The sequence below is a fragment of the Trachinotus anak genome, unplaced genomic scaffold (genome assembly GCF_046630095.1).
Source record: "Trachinotus anak isolate AG129_WGS33_773 ecotype Australia unplaced genomic scaffold, CSIRO_AGI_Tana_v1 ptg000013l, whole genome shotgun sequence".
Classification (NCBI taxonomy): domain Eukaryota; kingdom Metazoa; phylum Chordata; class Actinopteri; order Carangiformes; family Carangidae; genus Trachinotus; species Trachinotus anak.
The window spans coordinates 13,430,963-13,457,408 of NW_027273864.1; the positions used below are offsets into that span (position 1 = coordinate 13,430,963).

At 40.3% G+C, this 26,446-nt stretch overlaps 1 protein-coding gene across 2 annotated transcripts; it reads right to left on the minus strand.

Annotated features, from left to right (window-relative positions):
- Positions 1–256: 256 nt before the first annotated feature.
- Positions 257–24,646, minus strand: gdf11 (growth differentiation factor 11). Of its 2 annotated transcripts, none has more exons than XM_071493553.1 (3): positions 23,650–24,646; positions 9,001–9,374; positions 257–3,722 (listed from the first exon to the last, which is right to left on the minus strand). In XM_071493553.1, exons 1-3 carry the CDS (start codon positions 24,062–24,064, stop codon positions 3,345–3,347), a joined length of 1,167 nt encoding a protein of 388 aa, XP_071349654.1. In that variant the 5' UTR covers positions 24,065–24,646; the 3' UTR covers positions 257–3,344. The 2 variants fall into 2 exon arrangements, with proteins under 2 accessions (XP_071349654.1, XP_071349653.1); XM_071493552.1 differs by having other exon boundaries at positions 257–3,725.
- Positions 24,647–26,446: the final 1,800 nt, after the last annotated feature.

The following is a 26,446-nucleotide window of genomic DNA, read 5'->3' on the forward strand; positions in this document are numbered from 1 at the left end:
GGAGTGTAACCTCTGCCCTTTTGTACGAAAGTTGAACTCTTAATAAAAAAGAACACCTTCTTACTCAGTTCAGTACTCATAAGTTTTACCCCTTCAATCTTACTTGGTCTGGTGTGTCCAGTTGCTTATGTTCGCTAATGAACACGAAAACTGAGTCATTTTGCTGACTTAATGATTCTGTTCTTGTTTTACTGTTAGTTACAATTTAGGGAGGATTGTTACACTGGAATTGGTAAGAAAGAAACAACTAATCCCATAAGCTAAATAAATGATTTATTGTACAAAAGAAAAATGACAGTAAATAAACAACAAAAGGCAAAAAATAACAATTGAACAGTTATTCATATGCACAACCATTAAACTACAAAGTTGGGGTGATTTTTTTTTTTTAGCTACACAAAGAACAGAGGAATGAAGGGGGGAAAGTGAGAAAAACATTAGAAGCGGTGAACCTGTCCAAACATCATAAATGTCAACATTTGGGTAGGTATTTACATAGAGATTTCTTACTCTCATATATTTATATGAAAACACTCTCACACATACCAGTATACAAACACTAAAATTCAAAATGCAACTTCTCTACAGCTTTAACCATTGTTAAGCCATAGATGTGGGCACAGCTAATTATTTCTTTTGACCACACATTACCAGAGCCGCTACCATCAGTCACTCTGTCAATAACTCAATCTGAACCTGAGAGCAAGGGGACCCTGTGGTTTTCGTCTACATTTTTGGGGTGGGTGGGGGTGGGGGTGGGGAGATCTTATGGGTTAAATGTTTGCACAGATTAGTCAATGACAAATTTAAAAACGCAAGGTTTTTAGGAGGCTAAAGTGAGGTAGACAGACTTTGAAATGCATTGTAATTAATATTAATAAATAGACAATTGACCAGCTGAATTATTTCCAACCACTGCCCCTAAACCAGCCTTCTTCTCCCTTTGAAATGTTCTAGCATATTCCTGCGATCACAAAAGTTACAGCACACAACATGTCATCCTCTACTTTGGCTAACAATCCCTGGATACTCTTCCCATTCTTACATGGGTTCCTTTCACTTAAAATACACACAAGGCAAGACAGTCGACACATTGTTGACATCAAAAGAATGTAGTCTCTCTAACATGGTAACAGATTAAAGTTGGTGGGCGGGCCATTTCCAGTTAAAGCATTCTATGTTCATTGATCCAGACACTTATGACACACATGACTTATCACCCAAAGTGGGCAAGGAGGCCTTTTAGGCCGCTGGTTCAGTACGTCCAGGTTCCAGATTGGATAGAAGAGTGTGAGTGTATGGACAGGCCCCCGCTTCAGACAAAAGTCAGGAAAGCGTGATGTATCAAAAAGAAGTGATAACCTCTCTAGTTTATGGTTTATCACCAGAAGCTTGAATAGTTTTTTTTAATCCTATACTGTACAAGCTCTCTTGTGCTTGGTAAAACACAAACAACACTTTACCTCCTCACGCCATGAACGTCCCATAGTGCAAAATTTATTGTTGGTAAGGTAGAGTGCCCCAAAAAAGGTTTTTGTACCCCTTTTTTAATATATACATATATCATTTATATATAATGTCAGAAGGCTCTTCCTTTATCCAACAGCATAGTGCTTTCGTTTACAACAAAAGGATATCTTTGCTTTGACATCCAGGAGACAAAGACAGACTTCAAGCATACTAATCTACTCTGTGTTCAAGCACTAACAATATTTTCTCCATAATGATGATGATGATGATGATGACACAGCTGAGGTTGAAGTGGAGTGGGGTCTTTTCACAATGAATTTTTTTTTTTTCTTTTTTTTTGCATGTTATCTGGTTTGTTGTGATTTATAAAAGCTATTATTTATGAGTACAGTACTGCAGTTAAAGGATTTTGCATTTTGTCTTTTCTGAAACTAGCATTGAGAAAAAGTGAATGAACTGGCTCAATAGTGTATTTTATAACACAGTTGTGAACACTGCTGTAAATGTGAGTGTGTAAACTTCTATAATACTGTAATCATACTGTAATTATGTTTTGTGCTATTCTCAGCTCAATAATTCACTCAGGTTATAAGAATGTGAACATTTGAGCATGCTGACATCCTCATGTGTTTTATTTCAGGATGCAGATTTTTGCTGTATTTGTATTACGTGCTCAGTCCCAGGCCTTTTCAAGTTATGAAACAGTGCAATTACTTCTCTGTTTTAAACATTTAATGCAAAAGGTGAAGGTAGAAGGTGTTAAAGTGTATTTTCCTTTGTTACACAGAAGAAAGAAAAACTGTCAGGTTCTTGTCATCCTGCAGGACTTGCCCTCCTCCTCCCCCTCTTCCTCCTTCTCTTCCTCTTTTCCCAGACGGTGCCGAATGACTTCAGAGTGCATCTACATTGAAGTTGTGTTTCAGACTTTATTGTGCAAGTCAAACCTAAGTCTGTATTATCTACTTTTACGGAGTGGAAGAAATAGCTATACCGATTCTATGTATTCACTTTGAAAGATAGAGATAATATAAGCTGTACGCTCCTCTCTCCCTTTTCCTTTTTGAGTTTTACAAGACTACAAATAAAAAAAGATCAAAGTAACTGTGAAAAGGTTTCGTAGATACTCGAGAATGTCACACTGGGGTGTTATACATTAATAGAGGGTATAGGTTTGGTTTTGGATCTCCTCAACACTTTACATCTGTAGAGCACATCCCTTAACATCTGTAAACAAGATTTTGGATTTATACTGAGGGTATTTCTAATGGTAAACTCTCCTCACATTAGCGTGGATTTTGATCTTCTTGTTAAAGTGATGCATTGCAAAATAATTCTGATAATTTTTGTTGATCAAATCTCACTGGTAAGTAAGTATCTGTGAAATTAAGTATTTCCAAACTCACCTTAGGACTGGAATTGCTTTAAAAATATTGTAAATGCTTTTAGTCTCCTGTAATCTCAATCCACTAACCTGGACATTTCACAAAGATGCAATTAAAACAGACAAACAAACAAACAAAAGCTTAAAAAAACCCCACAAAACTAACACATACTCTATAACATAGTTTTGTGTCATTTACCATTTTCTGAAGCTGCTCCACAAGTACAACCTCTTTAAATCATTCATAATGTACTGTATTTCCATAACTCAGTCCCTTTTTTGATTCATATTTCACTTATAACTTTTTTTTTTTTACAGTTAGAATCAATTTAATTACTGGAAAAATGGAAACCCAGTGGGATGTTTTTGTGGCTGAGCAAAAGTTAAATCTGGTGCCAAGGAGTGGGTTCTGGTGCCAGGGGAGAGCTCCGTAAGGGTTTTGGGTGGTTCGATGCAATGGCGGCTGTGCACAAGTGTGCATCCCCCATGCAGCCTAAGAGCAGCCACATCTATCCACCACCATCCCTGGAATCTTGCCATGGATGATCTGCTGCTTGTCATTGAAGTAGAGCATGTTAATGGGGGACATCTTGGTTGGGGTACAGCAGGGCCCTGCGGAGCCTCGGGGGTTGGCGTGCTGCACCAGGTGGGTGTGTGGGTATTTCTGCATGAACATGTACTCGCACTGGCCAGAGCAGTAGTTGGCTTTGTAGCGTTTTGGAGCAATGATCCAGTCCCAGCCGAACGCCTCAAAATCCACAGTCAGGGGGTAGCGACAGCAGCGAGACTCAGTGGAGTGCTCGTCGCAGTCCAGGCCGAGGTTTCTCCGAGAACGTTTGGTTGTCTCAAGAACCTTCACTTCCAGGAACGGCTGCTGGAATCAGGGGGAGGAGGGTCAGGACAGAAAGAAAGAGGTGGTTATAAGAGAACAACAGAAGAGACATGGCTTACGTATCAGTTATGGAAAATACATTTACTGACAAGTAATCAATGACATTTTTCCACCATTCTATCCACAGAAATTTAAAATATCATCAACATCGGATATAATGGAATTGTGCTTCTCTGCACGTAAGCAAATGTAACACGTGTTTTTTGGGCATGTGTTTTTTTTTATACTTCTATGTACTGGGGTATAACGTATGTGTTCACAAGGGAAATAGTTTTAGAGTGAGTTTTGTGGTTGTTGTGGTCTGTCACCCTCACTGTGTGGACAAGACTCTGGGATGTTGCTGCTCACAGCTGTTGTTCCCCAAGAAAGAGTTACAGGATGTAATCACTTTCATCACATCACATACAGCATATGTTTATCTTTGGTACAAATTGATTATTGATTATTTGCCACAGCAGAAATGTTGACATGTTGTGTTTATGAATTTTACTTGATGAAAGTCTGAGGTTTTACATTGAAAATGTAAAAAAGGTCTTTTGATACATATGAGCTTTGTCAGGCTGATGGAGACAAAGAAATTCACAAAGATTACAAACAGCATAAGTAATGTCTTTATTTAGGTAAAGACACACATAACCACACAGAATCTATTGACCACTGTAATTCAATCGTCTAACGTTTGTCATTGAACCTGCAAACAAACTAATTTCAGAACAACTATCAAAGACAGTTAACATTACAAAAGAAACATGACAGGTTTCCTATGCATTTTCTCTCCTTGCATGATATTTATGATGTTAATACTTATCAAAGACTTTTCACATTCTGCTCTGATCACTTGTCAAACTAGAAGGGCACTCAGAGAGCACAGACCTCCACCAAGGCCAGTGTCAAACAACGTACACCAGACTTCTGAGAGAAAAACTCTAATTCATAATAAAAGATCTGAATCTCTTCCTTTGCCTGTGCCCCATCACCCCACAAAGTTCGGTACAAATCGGTAATGCACTTTTTCTCTAATCCTGCTGACAAACAGACATTCCTCGAATGGCCAGTTGAGGCTGGATCTAAAAGTGAGTCAATGCCCATAGACTCCCATGCTGCGCATCATTAGGGGGGGTACCACTTTGAGTGACATCTGGGTGAGCATATGCTTGCCACAAACTGGTATGCACCAAAGTTTTGGCCCCACACACAGACACCCCAGCACTTTTTTTGGATTAGCCAGGAATTAGGCGTAGTCAGCCCACTCTGACCTTAGAAGCTGCTCTTCAGATACCTTTAGGTGATGTCTAGAGGCTACGTCCATCTTTATATACAGTCTATAGTGAAAACATAACATCCTTGGCAGAGGTACAAAACAGACAATGACAAAGTCTAAAAACCACTAGTGTCAAACCCAATCTCTTTCGACCTGCTCTGTCACTTACTCTTATATTCTGCTAATAAAACACATCACACTAAAAAAGCTAACAAAGATATTTAAATGATGAAAACTCTATGTTAATGTCAATAGAAGTGCTTGGTCAGTACACAATATAAAAAAAAAACCTTCCTCTTTCAACAGGTCATGTTGCTTTTGTGGAGAAAGTAAGCAAAACAAAACAAAACAAAACCAAAAGAACTCTTCAGTATCAAGTAAACGCGTGTAGCTGTGGTGGGTTGTGACCTTTCTCTCAACATACATAGGAGTAATTCTGTCACACCAGTATTCAAATGTAGTCCAGTTGCAAAATGAATAATTTCTGCAACACTAAACCCCAAACTGATGACACACTGTAAACAACTGTCCTGATACACAAGCACCAAATCTTACTGGGTTTCCATCTTATCAGGTAGTTAACTGCATTCATCTGACACACAAAGCTGTCCTCAGTTCTACAACGTAGATTATACAAAAACCATTAAACAACAGTTAGTTCCGACCAAGTAATTTGATTGGATGAGAGGTAGTCCAGTTGGAACTGTTTGTGTTGGTATAGCCAATGGATGATGAAATAAGCAAACAGATCATAATGTTAAAAGTTGCTTATTCCGTTAACTAATATGACGCTTGCAGAACTGTTGTATGAAAGCAATTTCACATGAGAGGGAGTGATGCTGTATTGAATATCAGCACAACTGTGATTCGGTCGTAGGTACGAAGCTGCAGGCTGAGTACCGAAGGCAGAGTAAAAGAAACTCGACCAATCAGCTTAACCTGCTGGTTTCATGCTTTTTACAGCTCAGTACAGTCAAAGCCAGCTGTGCCAGTGTCTGATCTGATGAGTAACCATGGCAACACAACACAGTATTATTTATAGTACAAAGTTTTAACTTTTTTTTGGAGGTGCAGCCATTCTTATATTGTAGTATAGTGAATTCAAGGATTTAAAAGAAAAAGGTTTACATTGTGTTTTACATGGTGCAGCTTAGGCTATGTCCGCACTACTACTTTTTCGTTATAAAAAGGGCGTTCTAAAACGAAAACAAAAATGATCTCCATCCAGACCAGTGTTTTAGCTCCGCATCAGAAACAATCTTCTCCCATACTATGACAAATGAAAACATGTCCATTCACATACACTGAGCATGCGTGAGCCGGTGTAAACAGGAAGCAGACACTCTACTCTGCAGTTGATTAGTTTCACAAACGAAGAACAGCAAAGACAGATGTAGCGTTAAAATGCAGAATTCAAACTGAACAACATCTGCAAGCAAAGACAACAAGGTCAGTGACACTATTTTGTTATTCGTGTTAATTTCACCACTGGCAGTCAAGGCTGATAAGACCCAGTCAGGGAGCGAGGGGGAGTGTCCATGTCATTGTTTCAAATGGTCTCTGTTTTTGCCCTTCCGGACTACAACACAACCCTGGAGTTTTCACAGGGGCCAGCAGCGTTTCATGATGTTCGTAAAAGAAGGCGTCTGATACTGATTTAGCATTAGTAGTAGTTACTACCAGTTTTTTCCCAAACTATACTGTTGACAATTGGGCAACCCTTAAAGAGCCAAAGACGAAACTTTAAACTGCTTCAAATTCAGCACCTACTCATCTGATATTTCACAAAGCCACATGAATTAATTTGTCATTTTTAAAGTAGGAGCACCATATGCCATTTTAGCACCGATTCAAAGAGCACTGACAGAAATGTTTCTAACACTGATGGCTGAGTCTGTAATGCTTGGTTTGATCCATGACCCAGGAGGTCATCTGCAGGCTCACATAACCTTGACCTTTGGGCAAAGCTAGCAGATCAAATATTTTACTCCATCATGTTTGTTTTACAAAGCCTTCCTCTCCCCACAGTGATTCCAGCTGGGCTTGAGCACAGTTTTTTGTGACGCATTCAAAAGAGGAAATAAGCTGAAAGGCCGTTGGGGTGAGACCATGTCAGCTTGGCCTTTAGGGCTTTTGTTACAGAAAAAAAGACCCAGAGGATCAGGGAGAAGCAGAGTATGACCCTTTCTTTGCTTGTTGTGTTTTGTTTTATTTTTGTACACTTGCCTGTGTTTTTGATCTTTTCCTTTTTTTTGCTCAAGAATAATATTGCACACTGTGCACACTGTGTGCTCAGAGGGCAGCCATTTATTGGCCAAGACACCAGAGCTGACCTCTGATATGTGTTGTGAAGATCTGACCCAAATGACCACTTGGTAAATATTTGGTGTTGCTTAACTGGGATGACTGGCCTACATAATTCAACATAGATGTTGTGTGTAACCGTCGCAGTGACTCTGGGATTTCTAACTAGATTAATGGTTCACGGATGGTTTTGCTTTGAGACTGAAGTTTGAACTCATCCGTGCAGCCCCATCCATTATATTAGACATAAACCCTGTGCTTTCTCATTACAAAAAAAAGGATCTAAGCAAATATGTAGGTCAAGGCAAGTCTGGTCATATATGTTGTGGACATTTTAAAAATCCTGTTCTCAAAGTTTGAGGCCCAGAAGGATTCTTTCAACATGAAGTTAAGTGCACCGCAGGCTGGAGTGAAAAACCTTTCATATTCAATACAATAGTGATTTCACTATTTACTCATTTGCAAGCCACAAAAAATGGAAAAATGCACAATAATTTTAGGATTTCTAAAATATGTGAGCCAGTGCATATTATGTGCACCATGTAAGATTACTTTGTTGTTAGATGCAGTAGATTTGAAGATAGGATTTGGTGATGGCTACACGATGAAAGCTGATCCAAACAAAGCAGCTGTGTTTCCTCTGGAGTCAACTAAATATAGAGTGGTCAATGACTGACACATTCAAATAGAGTTTTATGGTAATGGTATTTAAGGGTAAAACTATGTGCGGTGTTTCTATACATGACTGGTTTATAAACTTCCAATTTGTATGTTGTCTTTTTTTCATATCCACCAATTTGGTAATATGGATATCATTGAAATACAGACTTATCCACAATTTTAGATAACACCAAATACAAATCTTCCTGTGCTGTTATATGTAAACTGCCTTCATATGACAATTATAACAAACTAAATACATCTGAGGATGTATATACACAGAAACGATGGAAGTGGCAGGGCTTTGGGATGGAAATTTTTTGAGTTTAGCCTTCAACAGATCACTCACCCAGTGCTGAAATATGTTTGTGGGCTTCAAATTACCACATTCTTCATGGAGATTTAAAAGTAGTGTCTTTAACTGACACAACAAATACATGTCCATGTTTAAAGTGAACCTGTGGGGAAGCAGTTCTATTTACAGTCACTTTGTGATTTAGGTTTCATAAAAACATCAGGCTAATATCTGAAACCATTTGTTCCTCTGAGGAAGTGTGGCTGTTATCTGCTTTGGCAGAGGTTTAAAACATGGCTTTTGATGTCAATATGGTGCACAGTGAACTACCTATCACTGTTAATATCAACACTCCATTGTAGTTTTTACCATAGTATTTTTTTGTATTTATAATGGAGATTAATGTTACATGATGTTATGTTCATATCATAATATAATAAATTTTTGAATGTGTCTCCCCTCCTCCTGTGCAGCCAGTGGTTTTCATTCATTTCACTGACATATGAGGAACAACTTGCAGATGCTTAAAACTTGCTTAATATGAGAAATGTGTTCAAGATGATTTTCCTTAAGGCAGGAAACAACATTCAGAGACCTAAAGCATGTCAGTTGCTTTCAAAACAATTGAAGCTGCCTTCTTTTGACTGAAATATGAATTGGCATCTGCATAAATGTTAGCTGTGATGGAAGTGATTACCCCCCCCCCCTTCCCCAAGGACAGGTCTGAGGGTCCTTACCAGCCCCTCCTCCCCGGGTCGAAGCGAGGTAACTGCCAGGTCATTGCCGCTCTCATCGAAGGCGTTGATGTCGATTCCCCAGTTGGTGTGTGGCTGTTTGAACCAATTCTGCAACACATGCTTGAAGTCAATACTTTGCCAGTGCCCAACCCTGGAGTTGAGCTCTATCTTCAGGGACCGGATACGAATGTGGCGGCTGCCCTGTTCTGTGATGGGCTTCAGTCGGAGGATCTGCAGGTACACGGTGGAGGTCTGTTGCAGCGGCCGCAGGTAAACCCACAGCTGGGCCTTCAGCACCTTGGTGAACATCAGTTTGGGGCTGAACTTGAAGAAGCAGCAGCTCGGCTTCCCATTCACCTGCACCAGTGGCTCCGCTGTGGAAGAAGCACAGGTTACATTTATACTTGTACTGTAGATGCAGTATAATATATACACGTCATCAAGATTATAATCATTCAAATAACACTCAACACTGCACTTGTGTTTAACTGATTGATATTAAGAATATCCCTTCAGGGGGCGCCCTGGTGGCTCATAATGTTAAGGCACAGACCCTGAGCTGCAAGGTCCTGGTTCACATTTGAGCTGGGACCTTTTGAGACACATCATTTCCCATCATCTCTCTACTTTCTACAATCTAAAAGGAAAAAACTGCCCCCAAAGTAATTTAAAGGTCCTTTGATACATCACATGCATTTTGCCTCAGTGTATGTGCCAAATTGAATTTTTCCACACAAATATCATTTTTATTTTGGCCCCATATTTGGTGATAAACATTACAGCTACACTGTTTTTCACAGAATTCCTGCTGATGAAATTTGTGATTCTGCAGGTGGTGCTCGTCTCTGTTTCTGTTTAGTCATGGTGACTGTTCCTGCGCCAACATCTGCATCATTCACTCCAAACAAACCACTGCTCCTACTTCTGGAAACATAGGACACATCACCTCCTGTGCACCAGAGGGGTTTTTTCCCAGTACAACACTGAGTATTGCAAACAACAATGCAAATTCTTTTAATGGAAATCAAGATCTTTGAATCTTACAACAGCTGCAGTCTGGAGGGATGGATTGAGAAATACAGTATGTTTAAGTAAACATGAACAAATGAAACAGAGACAGCTAAAGGGAACAAAAGGAACAAACCACAACACTTATTCTATACACTGGTAATAACTGAAAGGGATCCTCTCTAGTAGAGCCAAGGGAGGCTTTTAAAGACAAAAGAAAATTTACTCCAAATGGGACACAAAGAATAGGAAATATGTCTTGTCCTGGGTCTTCATTTTAACAAACAGACAAGTTTTGTTACTGAAACGCAAAGTTTTCCTCTAAAACATGACTATATTCTGTATTATAGGGAGTCAGTGGTCATAGTTACTGTAAGTCAGGACAGTCTGTGTTTGAACACATAACTCTTGTGAGAAGACTGTGCTTTCATGGCTCTCACCACACTGATGAATGGCTGCTGATTGATTAAAGCAAAAAGCAGGTATACAAAAGAAAGTAAAATGAAAAGAACCAATTCGGGGTCAAAACATCGTACCTTTCCGAATGTAATAAAATAGGAATTTTAAAGGGAGATGTTAACAGTGTTGTGAGTCATTGGGAGGCAAAGAGCACAGCTGCAGCTTTCTGGACTCAGCAACTTCACAAGAAAGATGTGCATGTGTTTTGCACTCGGATCATAAAGCCAAAGACTACCACAGCTCCGCACGTCAATGAGAGGAGTGTAACTCAAAGTGACAGATTGTTGGACAGTTTTTGCTCCGCAACTGTGCTGTACTGTCAACATATGGGATATAGGTTGTTTTCTAGATGCAATCCCAACTTTCTTTTTCTGTGAAGAATATTTATTAGGGATTTTAAAGAGTTAAAAGAAAATATAATCCAAACCATTAGAATACAGTTAATAAATAAGTATTTCCATGATATTAGTAAACAGTAGAACATAATGGACTCTGAGCACTACTTTTTTTGGTAAACTGGCTGCTGTCCTACATCTATATGCATCAGGGCTGTTGGTTATCATATGTGCACATAGTCCTGTTGTTTGGTCCATTCAATCAGGTTACATTTGTGATTACATCAAGGTTGGAAAACAGATACATTTGCATATTAAAACAAGAATCAGTAATGGTGGCCAGTGGCCAGATGGTAACCTTAGATTCCCCTGGGTCAGTTGTAATGAAATGGTCTACCTCAACATCACAACTAGCAAAATTAAAACCGCTCAAGTTTTTTTAATGGCTCTCCCTTTTTGCAAATATATTTGGGTTGTGGATTATGGGTAATGTCAAAGAACACAAGGCGTCTCCTAAAATAGGCAGATTTATTCCTGTCATGATCCTCAGCTCTGGCGTTCCTGTGATTTGCACCACATGTCAAATCTGCCCATGGTTCATTTACATAGACCTCCATCTGATATAATGACATCCATCCATTGCATTCATACATTCATTTCCATGTAAAGCGTTCATTTATTAAGGGAAATTTATTCTGCATCTATCTGGCATAATAATTTGCCGACAGAGTACAATAGAATATTTAATCTGCCCTTCTTCTCCGAGCACATTTGACATATTACAACTCCAGATTTTAGTAAATAAACTGCCATCTCATGTTACTTATCTTAAGAGGAGTGTTACTACTCCACTGTTTAAAAAAAAGAGAAAAAAAAAAAACCCGGCATGGACCTGTCAATCACTGCTAAATCTGAGGTTGCTCAGGCAACCTGCAAATGCTTCCTGGGTCAAAAGGTTATTTGGCACCTCAGCCTAGTTAAGAAATGGGATCAGGGGTCAAAACCGTCAGCCTCTTTACATCTCAGGGGTGCTGGGGAGGGGCAGCCCCTAATAGCCAGATTGAGTTTGAAGGTCAAGGTCGACCTTATGGCAATGGTAATATGTCTTTCTTCACAACACGCCTTTTCACCAGAGAATCATTTGAAATCTCTGAAACACAACAGTGCTGAATCAGCCACAGTTTGTTTTTGTTTTGATTAGGGTGGAGATTCTCCAGCCAATAGTGGATTGTTTATCAAACCTCAGTTGACGAGGAGGGAACACTGTACCGGGCTGTTTTTTTTTTTAACACTAAACAAGTGTTGTAATTGAATTATGGTCATGCATTGAGGGATATGAATTCACTGAGGTACAGATGGACTATCCATTAGAAGAGTCCAGGGCGAACATTGAATAAGGGCCAAGTCAGAGACAGACGTGGTCCTTCAGCCTGTATTTTCAGGGACAGTCATTAGTGAGTGTAAATTATACAGTGTCTCACGCTGGACAAACAATATGTCAATGTTCCTTTTTGGTGGGTTGCTGGGGTCACAGCAATTAACGTGGGTGGTGTTGTGTTCGCTCATCAGCACAAAACTGGGAATGAATGATTCTGCAGTTTGCTTGGGGTTTACTTGTGATTACTCCTATTTTTTTGTTTGTTTTTAATCGCTGTAGACGGGGACAGACACACACCAGCTCTTCCTTTGCAGACTATTTTCAATGCTTTTGTTGAGTTCTTGGAAAAAAGGAAACAATCCACCCAACACTGCATAACTGAAATGGTTCAGTTTCCAGGGCAGAGGCCTGTCTTGAGAAGTAGTAATCTGAGAAGCAGGGCCTGTGTTCCATGATCCCCGGTTATTAAACACACATGCACAACATGTGAGCTATGTCATGTTAAACAATGACTGCATTGATAGGCAAAATCAATTTGTGCCTTTATAGATCCTATAAGTGCACAAATACGCAGCAAACCATGGAGGACGAATGTCTTAATTACACCCCACATTTTGGCAGAGCGCTCCACTTGAGCCAAACGAGCAAGGCTAGCTTGTAAAGATCAGAAAACCGATGGGACATTTAATCCTTCTACCGTGGCTAACTTTGCTCCTGCTGCCATAACACATTAATGCTGAAAGACCTCATAATTCTACTGCAAGTGCAGGGCTGTTTTTATGGCTTAATTTCCTGAACAGTTTGCTCAATTATAGCTCAGTGTTTAACACTCTGACTTCCATCGTGCAATAAGAGCTCAGCACCACCTACTGGAGCAGTAACACCTCTACTCAGCCAGACTAATAATGGAGATAGAAACAAGTTCCTATACAGTAAGAAGTAAAAAAACAAGTCAAAACCAAGTGAAGTATGGACATAGGAAACAGGCTTGTTTGCTTTTCCTCCCCATGATTCCAGCCTACTTCATTATTACAGCAGCTTATTTCCCTGTGGTATAATTGCAGCATATGCAGCACATGAATTTTACTGCCAGCATGCAGCAGCAGGCCTGCAGGTGAGCCTATCAAACATCTGGTGGACTCCCTGGGTACCTGTGTCCCATAGTTAGCCCACAGCCTCCTATACATGCATGGAGAGGGAGACATATAGAATATAAGGGTTTATTCACCATGCCATCTGTCCCCTTTAATACGGCCGTAGGCCATTTTGAAGTTAAATGCTTTTAATAAAACAGTTGAAAACAGATGGAGAGGGGAAGTTAAGGTAGTTATACAATGAATAGGTAACATGTGTTACCAATGACTGTTCTTAAATGTTATAGTATGTGGTGAAAAAAAATTGTAGAATCTTTATTAAGCAAATGAATGCATGTATTTATCTATGATTTCCACAGGGCTTAATGAGAAAAATCACACATGGAACTGAGAGAAAGTTCACAGAGGTTTCTACTTTGAGACTCTGATCTCTGTGCTGCTGCCTCTCATGTTTCCTCATGTAGTGAACTTTAGCAATAAAGAGCAACCTCACCATATTTACTGCAATGACAATCTCTCCACTAAATCATCACAATTAGATAAAATGCATAACAAGCTTTAAAAAAAAAAAAAACAAGAACATGTGTTTATGCAAAAATAGTTTCTTTGTCAAATATCAGGCACCAAACAAAAAAACAAACAAACAAACAAACAAACAAAAACTGGGTGATGAATGTGCTCTGACATGATTTTATGAATTAACTATAGTTTAACTGTTTTTAGCTTTACAAATGACCTTCACACTTTCATCTATCTCGAATTTAAAGAGGTTTCATTAAGGTTCACTTTTTTATCCAAACTCTTGAGAGGCAGTCATGTGCATATTGTATACATTTGCAGTAACATATGCCAACCAGGTGAAATACACGCAGCTAAAGTGGGGTGGGGAGAGAAATGGACATCTATTGTTAATGTCCAAATGGATAATGCATAATGGTATAAACCTAGATAGGAGTTTCATTTGCATATATATCTATATTTTCTTTTCTTAATGGGAAATGCAAATGTACCATTTTGTGGTGAGTGTGTGTTTGGGAGCCTTCGTGTTGAATAAATGTGACTCTAGGGTATCCCCACGCACCTCGGCATATTAATCATCGTGACACGTTCACGACCCTTCTAATAAGACAGGGGCCACAGTGCACCCCCTCAAACATCCCATCCTACCCCAGCCCCACTCCCTCTTTGTCTCTCGGCCAGTCCCCAGGGACGGGAGAGGGTGGTGGGGGAGGCCGGGCTCGAGCTGGGGATGGACGTGGAGGGGGGGTGTGAAGTTAGACCCCCTCATTCAGAAGCCCTCCCCTGGGACAACGGCAGGCACAAGACTCCTATTAGGACTGAGCACAGTAGCCCCCCAGGAGTAACAAAAGACACCTCCCAATGCTCCCTGTTCTAGCTCAGTGAGCACACACACACACGGAAACATGCAACTGCACATAAACACACAACACGCACAAGCTCTAAACTGACTGACATCAACAAACAGACTCAAAGCTCATTGCTTTTAGTGTTTAGGGTTATATATGTCTGTATTATAAGGGGAACGTCTGTGGGACATCTCCAGCAGGACGGGGACAGAGGATGAAAAGAGTGAGCGTTCAGTGAACTGCAATAAGGTGGACAGCTGGACAGCAGGAAGCATGCTGGGGTCTCACCACTTGTGTTTGTGTGCATCCACACATACATGCAAGACATTAATGTCAGAGGACAATGCTCTGCTCTGCTTCCACAAGTTAAAACCAAAAACTTTTTACTTATGTCACATAAACAGGACAAATCAGACAGATGGTTGATTGATTTGCTGTGTTTGAAGTGCTGCTGCTTTAGACTGATGAAAAGCTTTGGTCACAGGACAAATGAATATAACTTGTCTGAATCCGGTGTTGCCATCAGGTTCTTTATTACTATAATCAAAAGAAATATTACTGTGTGATGAAAGTATGAAGCTATATAATAACCATGAAAACAACATTTAACTTATTTGTAATATATTTAATTATAGACCATCATGCACAAAGCTGACAACAGCTCTTGTGAAAAGGCTCACTTTGCATCCACTAATAATAGCTAACCATTAAGGTCCAATTCACATTATGCTTTTAAAAAGACAAGGATAAACAGTGGAAATTTGAAACCAAAAAAAGAAAATGGGAAAACTAAATTGACCGGTAAAATAAACATTTACAGCTGTGCAGAGTTTTGTTCACTTTTAATTAACGTTAACTTAAACTTTAGGGAGCAACGACCATTTGTTTTGTTAATTACTGAGGTGAAATCTTAACATTGTTTATATCATGGTGATTTCAAAAAGCTCTGATGACATAACACACATATCTCTGACTATATTTTCATAACCTGCATGCTGAGACTTTGGATCAAGCTGACACAGTTTTCATTTCATGTACCCTCTTAAATATTCTGAAACCTTAATCTTAAATGGCGCACATCACCTGCGCAGTCAAAACACAGAGCAGAAGAGCACTACAATTTTGTTCTTGGACATATGAACTTTGTGAGTTAGTCTACCTAAGTGTGTATGCAAGAAGAGAGAACAGAATGATAAGAGCTCACACAGTTGTAGCAACAAACTTGATTTGCAGGCTAACCATATGTCACTAATAAAAATGTGATAACATGCCATATATCTCTTCAACTGACTGTTTCTTCTGAGTTACTTCACTAGATAACACAATTTATAGGTTGATTAAATTTGAATAACTAAAGGACAATATTTACACCCATTATTAACTTTCACTTCACCACTGGTCATCAAGTCACTGTACTGTAGAACAATGTTACCAAAGAAATCAGTGCATGATTATTGCTCAATGTAACAAGTACAGCCATCACAACATACAAACATTTGTGCAATGCAAATCATCCACAGACTATAAGTTTACTCTGTAGCAGAAACTATAGCACCCGTAAAGTTCAGTTCACGACTTGTCAGCTAACACCACCGTAAAATTACTGTAAAAACCTGTAGCAGACGGATTATAATGTAAACTGTATGACTGCTGATCTTCTACTGTGGTCTCGTTTGAGCAGACTGACAAATGATTTGTTGATTTTGTTTATTCCCTTGTTTGATGGAGCCCAATTCTACCAACCTACTTGCCTATCAAAAGTGAACTGAACAGGTAAGAAAACTTCATTCAAAATCCCACTGACAACTACAGCAGATAAGGACGGATAGTGACTTCAGATAAGGACAGCAGTTCTTTGAAAAATGATCTAATATTGTTGTTTATATAATATTTACGTTTTTAGCTGCCATTTCCCATGAGCCCTTGACATTCATGGTTATGACCCGAGGGAAGAGGCAAATCTGTGTGTGAGCTGAAGGAGGTTACAATCAGTAAATTAAGTAGAAAAAAATACTTTAGAGGAGACCATGGAGAGTTTTATCAATATGCACAAAACCACTTTCAGATCACACATGTACCTGCACTGATTCAACTTTTTTCATGGGAACTAATATGTAGTTTTTTCTCTGCTCACAAAGTAATTTTGTTGAAATCAAAGGTTTTTAGTTGCCTGTGGCAACAGCTTGAGTGGATGCAGATTTTTCTCATAATGCGGAAAGTAATCTGCTGAAACACACTTAATTTTTTTCAGGAAATGCTTAATGAGAGATTGTACTGATCTATGGAAGCTTTTGGATCAAAGACTAAACTGCTCCACATTATAACATGCCACAAGTGACCTACAAGAACACATACTGTATAAACACTGGTAACAATTTGGTTGTTGTTAAACAGTCTTTAGTCAAACCTCTGGGATCATGTTCCTCTTTAATTAGACATGATCACTGATATTTTTTAACATGATCAGTGTTTCTGAAGAGTTGTACATTAATAGGATAAACTAGAAGAGGAATGAGATCCAACTTTCCACTGACCACCTGCAAACAGCAGATTTATATTACAATACATCTGTGTTGGAAATCATTCAACAACCGCAATTAGCCTGCTGTGACAATGCATAACATTAGATCACATTAGACTGCGTATTAATCCACAATATGACATAGATAGATAGTGAAGTGTCACTTTTTTGTTGTTTTATGAAAGTTTGCTGCACTGCGAACAAAATCACCGTAACCACATGTTTTATTTACTATTGAGACCTGAAAGCTATCCTGCCCTCCTCAACATACATAACATGTTTAATATTGCAGATTCGATGTATGCAATTATTTGTCTGTAATCTGTAAATTTTTATTTCTTCACACTGCATGCTGCCTCAGTCTGTTGCAGAGGACCAGTAGCTTGGTCCTTGTGCTTTGATAAGGACATGATCCCTCACTGGGTTCCCAGTCATGAGCACAGCCACTTGTGCTTGCTTGAAATCCCACAACTGGGAATTGATGTGAGAGTTTTGACCCCATGCCATCCATGTTCTAGACACTGAACATGACTTTTTCTACTTTACATGCAAAATCCATTAAAAAAAAAAAGTATTATCACAATTAGCAGATGATGCCCATATTTATCTCTCTCATCATGTGACAATGCTCCCTTAGACTCAGCAACCAGTGTATTCAGGAAATCAATTATTAGATGAGCCTGAACCTGCCACAGCCACAGTAAAAACAGTCTTTGATAATTCTCTCCTCCATCCTCTCCATTGTTTGCCTTATGAAACATTATGAGCCCTAAGGTAACCTGTTCCCAGGGTCCAAAGCAAAACACGGATAAGTAATAAGTAAGATAATGTATAAGACAATGAAGATCTCCTCTAAAAGTCCCAGTTTGCCCACCATCTTAAGACCATTATACACACTTAAATTTCATCCTGGATTCTTCCCTGCTTGTCTGTGTTTTCATTTTTCTAATTCAGTTTTGGTTTTCAGTGTCTCTTTCAATTGTTATTTAAGGTCTTCCAGGTAACTTCCAGCTTGTGTGCTTGCAAAACAATTCTTCTAATCCAGCCAAATACGTTGCACGTATTTATTGCTTCTTAACCTTGCTCTCAAACCCATTGTTTTTTTTTTATTGTGCCCTTAATCTCTTTCCTTATACATACATGTACACACACACACACACACACACACACACACACACATATGCAATATTTCTCTCTGGAAGTGTTTCTATTTGAGCACGCCCAGCTTCTAAAAAAAATCCCTGAAGCCACCCAAATCTGTCAGAGCCTGAGCCAAGAGTTTTCTCTAAAGACAAAGTCAGTGTGGCCACTTTGTGCCAAACCTCCCTCTATGAAGCATTTTCTTTATACCGTTTCTTCGAGAATTTCTGTGCAACATGAAACTATCTATCGCTCCTTTTATGAGCTTCTCTTTATCAATCTGTGCTGTACATTATATGAATCAAACTCTGCTCTTGTCCCTAAAGAAATCACTTCAACTGTGCATTTTCATAATGAACTTCCTGGGGTGATGTGGGTAAGGCAGGCAGAAATACAACCACAGGTGATAAATACAGCGAGAAGCTGCTCTCCTTTGCCGCAGAAAAGAGGCTAATTAAATTTTCATGTAGATAATCATGAGCTAATCCACTGTTAATTGTGCTTCTTTCCGACACAGTGGCTCCCTCATGGGATCCAACATTATGCCCATGCAGCATTTCCTTTGCTTAAACGCCTCTTAGATTTAATGGACTCTTCCATACACTGATCCTCAGCAGCTCCTCACACGACCACACAAAGCCTGAACGCATCCATCAACAATAATCCCCTCAATGATCTCCATTTTATCTTTTCACTCCCCTCCTCCTCCTCCTTACTCATGTCCCTACACAGGGCTTAATTACTGGTGTGAAGTAATTATTTCCTTTATTAGTGAAACGTAACATCTGTTTCAGGTCTTTTTAATTGTACCTATAAAACCCTTCCATGATTTCTGTCCCTTTAGGATAGGACTGGGCCGCTTGTTGCTCCCTGCGGACTCACTCCCTTCTTCCCTCCACCCCCCCCCTTCATACCCGCAGCATGAGCCGTGGTGCACCTAACTCGATCACACTCTTTGAAATCCTTTAAAAAAAGCCATGAAGAACTCAGCAGTGGATACACACGCCAGCAGAAAAAAGCAGGAGACAAAACATATTCTTGCACAGCCAATGCTTCCTGACTGACATTAATGCAGTCTTGCAGTCTTACATCCATTCTCCAAACTACTCAGTGTTGTATTTTTGGTGAAGGCATGCATTAAATTCCAAAGCAACATATTCCCAAATGCCAAAAGAAAAGGCCGGCTGCAGGGACTGGTACACGGGAGCGTGGGAATAGGGGAAGGAGGGTGGAAGGAGTGAGATTCCTGAGGTCCTGGGGAAATTTTGTCCCTGTATTAATAGACTTTGGTCCCTTTGAAATTTTATTAGCCATAAAGTTGACAGTATGTTGTGCAATTTCTACAGTCTTACAGACCTTTCTCTCTTAAGTTTTTACTCCTTTTTAAACAAACCGGTCGTGCCCCAGTGTCCAAACAATTCAACACCAAAGTTTATCTTTCCCTCAACTGATGCCAGCAACTACACAGGGAGAACAGGTGTCATCGTCAAACTGAGACCTCCATGAAATAAATAAATCTATAAAAACCTCACATAGTCATCAACTTCCAGCAAACACTGGCCAGCAAGTTGAAGACAGTCCGACTTCTGCTGCTCTGTCCTTTTAGCGCTCTCCCTCTTAATTTTTATGGTTCCTGCACCTTCAGGAAATGACCCTTTTATAGGGTCAACACTATAAAAGACTTGTTTTTTTGTGGGAGTGGTTAGTAGATGAGTGTGTGTGTGTGCGTGTGTGTGTGTGTGTGTGTGGTGGGGGATAAGTGTTCAAGTTACTACCGGTTCGTCTTTGCTGCCAAAGAAAGAGACCCGATGAGGTTAATAGTCTCCTCTTCCAATATATCACATAGCTGTGAACTCTGTGACCCTTTTTGTCAATAGGAGAACTTTTCTCTGGAGTGTGTGTGTGACTGTGTGGGTGTGTGTCTGTGGGTGTGTGAGTGTGTGTGCGCATCCTTATGCATCTACACAAGTGTGCACATGTGGAAATTTGTACATACATACCTTAACATGTGTGTAGATGTTCACTTTATATACCGCAGAGTTGTATAAGCCTGTGCTTGAACTGAATGTGCCTCATCTTAACAGGATTACATAATAATACCAGTACAGCACTGTTATGTTAGCCTACACAAAGTCATGATGGACAGGACAAAATGTGGGTATAAAACTGTTTTACAAAGTGAGACATTTCAAGAACAGCTGAGTGGTCACTGGAAATGTTTCAAGTATGATCTTATTTATGTCTAAACCTCAGTATTAATCCCATGAAAGGTAAAGTGTTTCTTTGCAAACAGTCACTGATTCCCCACATTCTGGGCAAAGTGATGTGTCCATTTGCTGGAATAAAATTTAAACATGGAATAAAGGCTGGGAAGGAGGGTAAGCTAGTGCTGCTCTCTGCTGGATTCTCTGTTACTGGACAACCGCAAAAGTTTACCCAAAGTAAAAAATGATCAAGAATTCAACTAGCTCTTCTAGAGTTTCTAGAAATCAAATAGTGTATCACCATCAAACATACAGAGAGATAGACATAAAGGAGGACAAGGTCTCTGATGACGGAGGAAGGTCTGGGCTAAATGTCTTGGACAGGTGACAAATGGGAAACTAGTGGGGTCAAATCCTCAGGCAAAACAAACCAGGCTTCAAAATACACACGTTGCACAAGCGCTCACGACAATTCGACACATAAATCAACATGTGCAAACTCCAGCAGTTCAGCTCATCTGTTAATGCAAATAGATTTGTTGAAAAAAAAAATCATAGACATTCATTCCCAGGGCTGCACTAGAAAATGCCCCTGACAAACTGTTCATAAACCGAGTAACCTTTAATGCATGAACAGCAAGCGAAGCGGGTTACCTACACAACACGCTGTACAGAGGGAGATGTTTTAGTACATAAAGTGCCGCACTATGATATAAATAGCTGTACTTTTCCATGAAATTTCATAGTAATTAGAGACCAGGAAGCATGGACCCTCTCAACCCCCACTGCGGCACCCACGTACCTTGAGTGAATACTAAGAAGCAACTCTGGCACAGGTCCAGTTCAGTATGTACTGTGTGAACCCACATGGCCCATCAAAGGCAGTGTGCACGACCGTGAAAGGGCGATTGGGTTTGAGGTGCGCAGGGAATAGTGTTTGAAGTCCTCCTTCTATCAGAGAGACAGAAAAAGGCACTTTTAATCCTGTGGGATCACTAAGGCGCCACAGGCAAAAGAGATGCACTCATTCCCTCAACTCTTCCATGAGTACCGGAGAAAAGAGGAGGAAGGAGAGAGGGGGCTAACAGGGAGGAATGTGGGGGCGGTGGGGAGGAGGGGGTGAGGGAGGGGGGAGAGAAAGGGAGACAGAAGGAGCAGATGATAGAAACCGCAGCTGACATAAAGAGATGAGGCACACTGAACAGAGAGGAAGTGCTGTAACATGACAGATATGGCAGTAACGTCATTCATTAGCTCCTCTGGCCGGCATGACGCTGTTAGAAGTACACAATTAGCCAGTGTCTTGCATAATACCTTTCTTCTGGCTCGAGCAGGTATCACATCACTTTGCATGGTGTTTTATGCATGAACATGAACGTGTGTGTGTGTGTGTGTGTGTGTGTGTGTGTGTGTGTGTGTGTGTGTGTGTGTGTGTGTGTGTGCACAGAAGATGGGAAGCAAAGAGTCAAAAATATAGTCTGAGGCAACTGTAATGTACAGCTGAGTGTCTTGAAATGCGTCTTTTATCTTGTCTATATTTGCAAGTGTAGAGGGAAAATCCAGCAAAGCACTGATCTGCACATCAGAGAAATCACAACAAGTTATTAAGTTGTCAGCATATATCACATACAGTACAGCCTGTATGAGTGTTTGTGAACAAGTACATGACAGATAGATAGATAGATAGATAGATAGATAGTAATTCAAATGCCTCACAATGCCTCAATATGTCACTTGTAAGAAAAGGTTTTGCAAGGAGAGTTTATATAATGATGACCTGCAGTTACATCTGTAAAGTAATGACAGAGACAGGTGGAGCTGTCAGGACAGGTGGAGAAGTCGTCAGCATTATTAAACTGCAGGATATCAAAATAGACCAATCTGGACCAATTTATTCAGAAGCTATAAACTCTGTGGAGGAGCTCCTTTGGTATGCAGATAGACAGATAGATAGATAGATAGATAGATAGATAGATAGATAGATAGATAGATAGATAGATAGATAGATAGACCACAGGCTCCTGCGCACAGGCCTATCTTTGTTCACTCTGGAGTAAAAAAAAAAAAAAAAAAAAACTGATTATCTGGAGTGTGTTTCATCCGCCTTGTGCAGAATATATTACGTGTGTAAATGTTGTTGAACCCCGCGATTCGCCAGGAAAAGGTCACACACTCCCCTCGACACTAAGTGATTCTCTGTCTTTGTGTACTCGTGGTGAAAAAAAAAACGAGCTGCGCCTATAAACTTCGCATTTAAAAGGCAAGTGCGGCCGAGGGGGGCCGCTGCATGAGGGGAACAATAGCAGCTTTTTGGACACACTTTTTCTCACTGCGATGAACAGCAGGGAAACCGGTAGAGCCTCCTATAAAAGACCGATAGAGCACAGCTGCCAGGGTTCAACAGTAATTTTATAAAATGTCTCTAAGGGGCCTGCCTGTGGTTTATCTGTGGATTTATGGGAAACCATAAGAGGGCGAGCAAATTATCAGGGGGCAGTAATCAGAGGGCCTCACGACGTGATCATAACTCCAGAATTTAGGGCTTTTATGCAAAACAGGACATAAAGGATAAAGTGATGCAACTGCCTGCCAAATGCTGCGTTATCATTAATAATGCACTTGACATTCAAGTGGGTCTGTCATGCGTTTACTCAAAAATGATCCCAAAGAGGGAAAGTTTGAACGTGACAGCAGGAAGGTGGACTGAGGAGTTCAGCAGCTAAATATTAGACACCCTGCTCCCAACAGGACTTAGCCCTCCATCATCCATATAATCATCATCGTGATCATCACCATGAAAACAAAAGTTCATCAGGCCATATTGGAGCTGTCTGGTTCAGAGTGACAGGGCTCTTTATGCTGCTGATTATTGATTTATCAGGTCCACACGTTAATCCCTATTCTGACAGCCGTGGCAAACAGCTGACCAGAGCCATTTGTCTAATTTTATCAGCCCGCTTCAGACACACAGAGTGGACCCTCCGATCCCAATCTCAAAAAGTAGGTTAGGTCACTGACTTGACTGAGCCCCGGCGGCTCCACTGTCCACGCAGCAGGCCTGAGTCACTTGAATCTATCTGCTCCGCAATTACGCGCATGACGCATTTGGAGACAATATTGTTGGGTTGTAAACGATTACTCACGCTCAGAGGCCATGGTGATCACGGACTCCGTGGTGGCGTGGTACTCATCCTCCTCCATAAACTCATCCTGGGACGACGCGTCTCCCTGGAAGTCGTGATGGTCCAGGAGCTGCTGGAGCGGAGGCGCTTTGGGCAGCAGCTGATTGACCACCTCCCGGCTGATGTTGGGCGCCTGCTTCAGACGCAGTTTGCTCAGGATCTGGGACTTAATGGTCTCCAGCCTCAGCACTTTGCTCTGCTCCCTCCAGACACAGGCGGAACACTCGTGAGCACCGGCGTCCTCATCCAGCAGAGACAGCCCGGCATCCGTGGGCGTCTCGCTGGCAGGAGGCAGCAGCAGATTGGGCTCATCGCTCCCCGACTGTCCCAGGGAGATAAGCACCATCAAGCACAGCAAGAAGTTGTACCTCGGCATGACGATGCGCGGACACCAGGCAATGCAACTTTTTCTTTCTTTTCCCTGTCTTTTTACTCCCTTTATCCCGTTATATCCCCTCTCTCGGATGTGCGCCGGTCCTTGCCTTATCCTACAAAAGGCAGGGAATCAGTGACAGGCATCTAATCCAATACGATCACCCCGAAGTTGCTTTTTTTTTTGCAGCAGGAGCTTTTGCAATAAATTTTCAAAAAAAAGTGCGTTCCAGTGTGTCTCGGTACAGGCTGTTTTCATTGAAAGTTAACAAATTATCTGTCTGATGAATGCATAGCCCGCTCACATGTAGTATAATGGTTGTTTTGTGGGTCTTCTGTACAATTTAGTCCATGGAGGTGTGTGAATGTTCAGAAGTGTCACTGAAAAATGTGCAAGTGCGGTCAAAAAGGGGCTCTTTATATATCTCAGCTGCCCGGTGTCGTAATCCGTCTCCATTGGCTAAGATTGCAACAAAAGGCTTTTAGGTCTGTCACCAAGTCAAGAGGGACAGAGCGAAGGGAGGGTGCGCGCACTGTTATGAGAGTATAAATGTTTTTACAGTGCACAAACAATGTCTCACATTAGAGATATTGGCCATTTAGGTTATTATGATGATGGCATAAACTGTGGCTCACTGCGCGTGTTGTTACAAAATGATTTTAATGGTGTAAACTGGAAAAAAAAAACAAACAAAAAAAAAAAACAAAACCGCATGGATCCCTCCCTAACTCTTAATATTCACCCACAAATCACACGCATCTAAATATTTATGATGCATTTAAGCAAAAAAAAAAAAAAAAAAGAAAAAAAAAAAAGAAAAGAAAGGAAAAAAAGGGGATCACCGAAGATGGATCTTCAAGCACCAGATGGTCAGATGCTGATTATTTAGCTGTTGCACATGGTTTTCCCAAGCAGGGCTCTTTAAATTGAGCGTTAAAGTCTCCATATGAAACAGGAAAGTAAATGCCCGATCTACAAACTCATGGTTGTATCATTAGGGTTTTAAAATGCTAAACCCTTCAGGCAGCATGGTGAAAAAAATAAATTAAAGTGATAAGAGCAGTAGGTTTTGCAATCATGCAACAGCAGATCTGCACACATACAGACCTGCTTAAAAATGAGTTATAGGCCTACTTATTTACTTAATGATGCCAGTGTCATGCACTTCTATATTGCTTTTCCATCCATTATTATGGGTTGTGAAATTTTATGCCCTATTTGAGTCATATTTAATCTATAAACACATAGTATACGCAACGTTGTCAGGATCTGATCAAAGGTTGCCCAGCTACAAACCATGAATAGATATTGTTTTCGTGACTGTATACATGTTTAATCAAAGTTGTGATATTTCTGGCACAACAGGAGTTTTACAGTTGCCCCTGGTAGAGCAGTGAGTCGTCTGCAGTCACTGTGGCATCAGTGACCCACTGGTGTCATCTGCTGGAGGAAAACATAGTTGCAGCTGCAGATGACGTTTAAGTTATTAGATTTTATGTTAGCTGCATATTTAAGGGCCCTTTATAGTCAATGGTTCAACATAGATAATGCACTTATCTGTATCAAACCTTATCTGTCTAAATACTGGCGGGATAAAATACTAAATTGCACTAAGTTATTGAGGATCATGTATTTGTCGCACCTCAAATGAATCCTTCTCTCTTTTCCCTGTCAATGTATTTGAGTGGAGTTTGCCAGATATTAATCTGTAGGACACTATACACTGTACACTGCTGCTCTAGTGCTCAAATACTCTTCCTTTCCTTCTTTCTTTAGCAGTAGAAATCATAAATTGGCAACTTAGTTCCAGTTTAAGTTCCAGTTTGCTTAGTGATATATGAACCCTAAATTAAACTGCAGCACACTGAATCATAATGACCATTATTGTTGGCATGTTGCCATGTCATTTCTCTCAGCATGGACGTACACTCTTATTCATCTCATGTTCTTTCTGAGGATCTGTATGAATGCATGCACTGCTTGGGAGTTCACTTTATCTGGACAGCAACTGTGGAGTCTAAATATTTCTGGGGTATCTGTGAGACACAACTGCACCATGTCTCTGCCATCTCAGTCTGACTCCGTGGTAGATTCTGTGGGGTTAAATATTCACCACAGTGTTATCTCTGTAGAGACAAATGTATACTGTACATTGCAGATGTGGTGTTCAGCGTTATCTGATCTGACTACACAGTCATGATCAACTTAACTCATCGTTACATCATTGAAATAAAAGGGATGTGGCAAAGATAATGTAAATTGTGGACCAAATCTATTATTGAAAGTGTTTTTATGTGGGAGAATAAGACTTTTAATGTAAGTGTGCTTTCTAATTTAGTGTAGTAAGTGTTTTTTTATTGTACTCTCTTTCCCTAAACTTGACCT

Excerpts from the sequence above, each read along its gene's own strand:
- gdf11 (XM_071493552.1), bottom strand. The coding sequence starts at position 24,064 with ATGCCGAGGTACAACTTCTTGCTGTGCTTGATGGTGCTTATCTCCCTG. Across the intron at positions 9,375-23,649 it reads GATCACCATGGCCTCTGAGC|CGGAGCCACTGGTGCAGGTG; the intron begins GTGAGTAATCGT and ends CTTCTTCCACAG. Across the intron at positions 3,726-9,000 it reads GACCCGGGGAGGAGGGGCTG|CAGCCGTTCCTGGAAGTGAA; the intron begins GTAAGGACCCTC and ends CCCTGATTCCAG.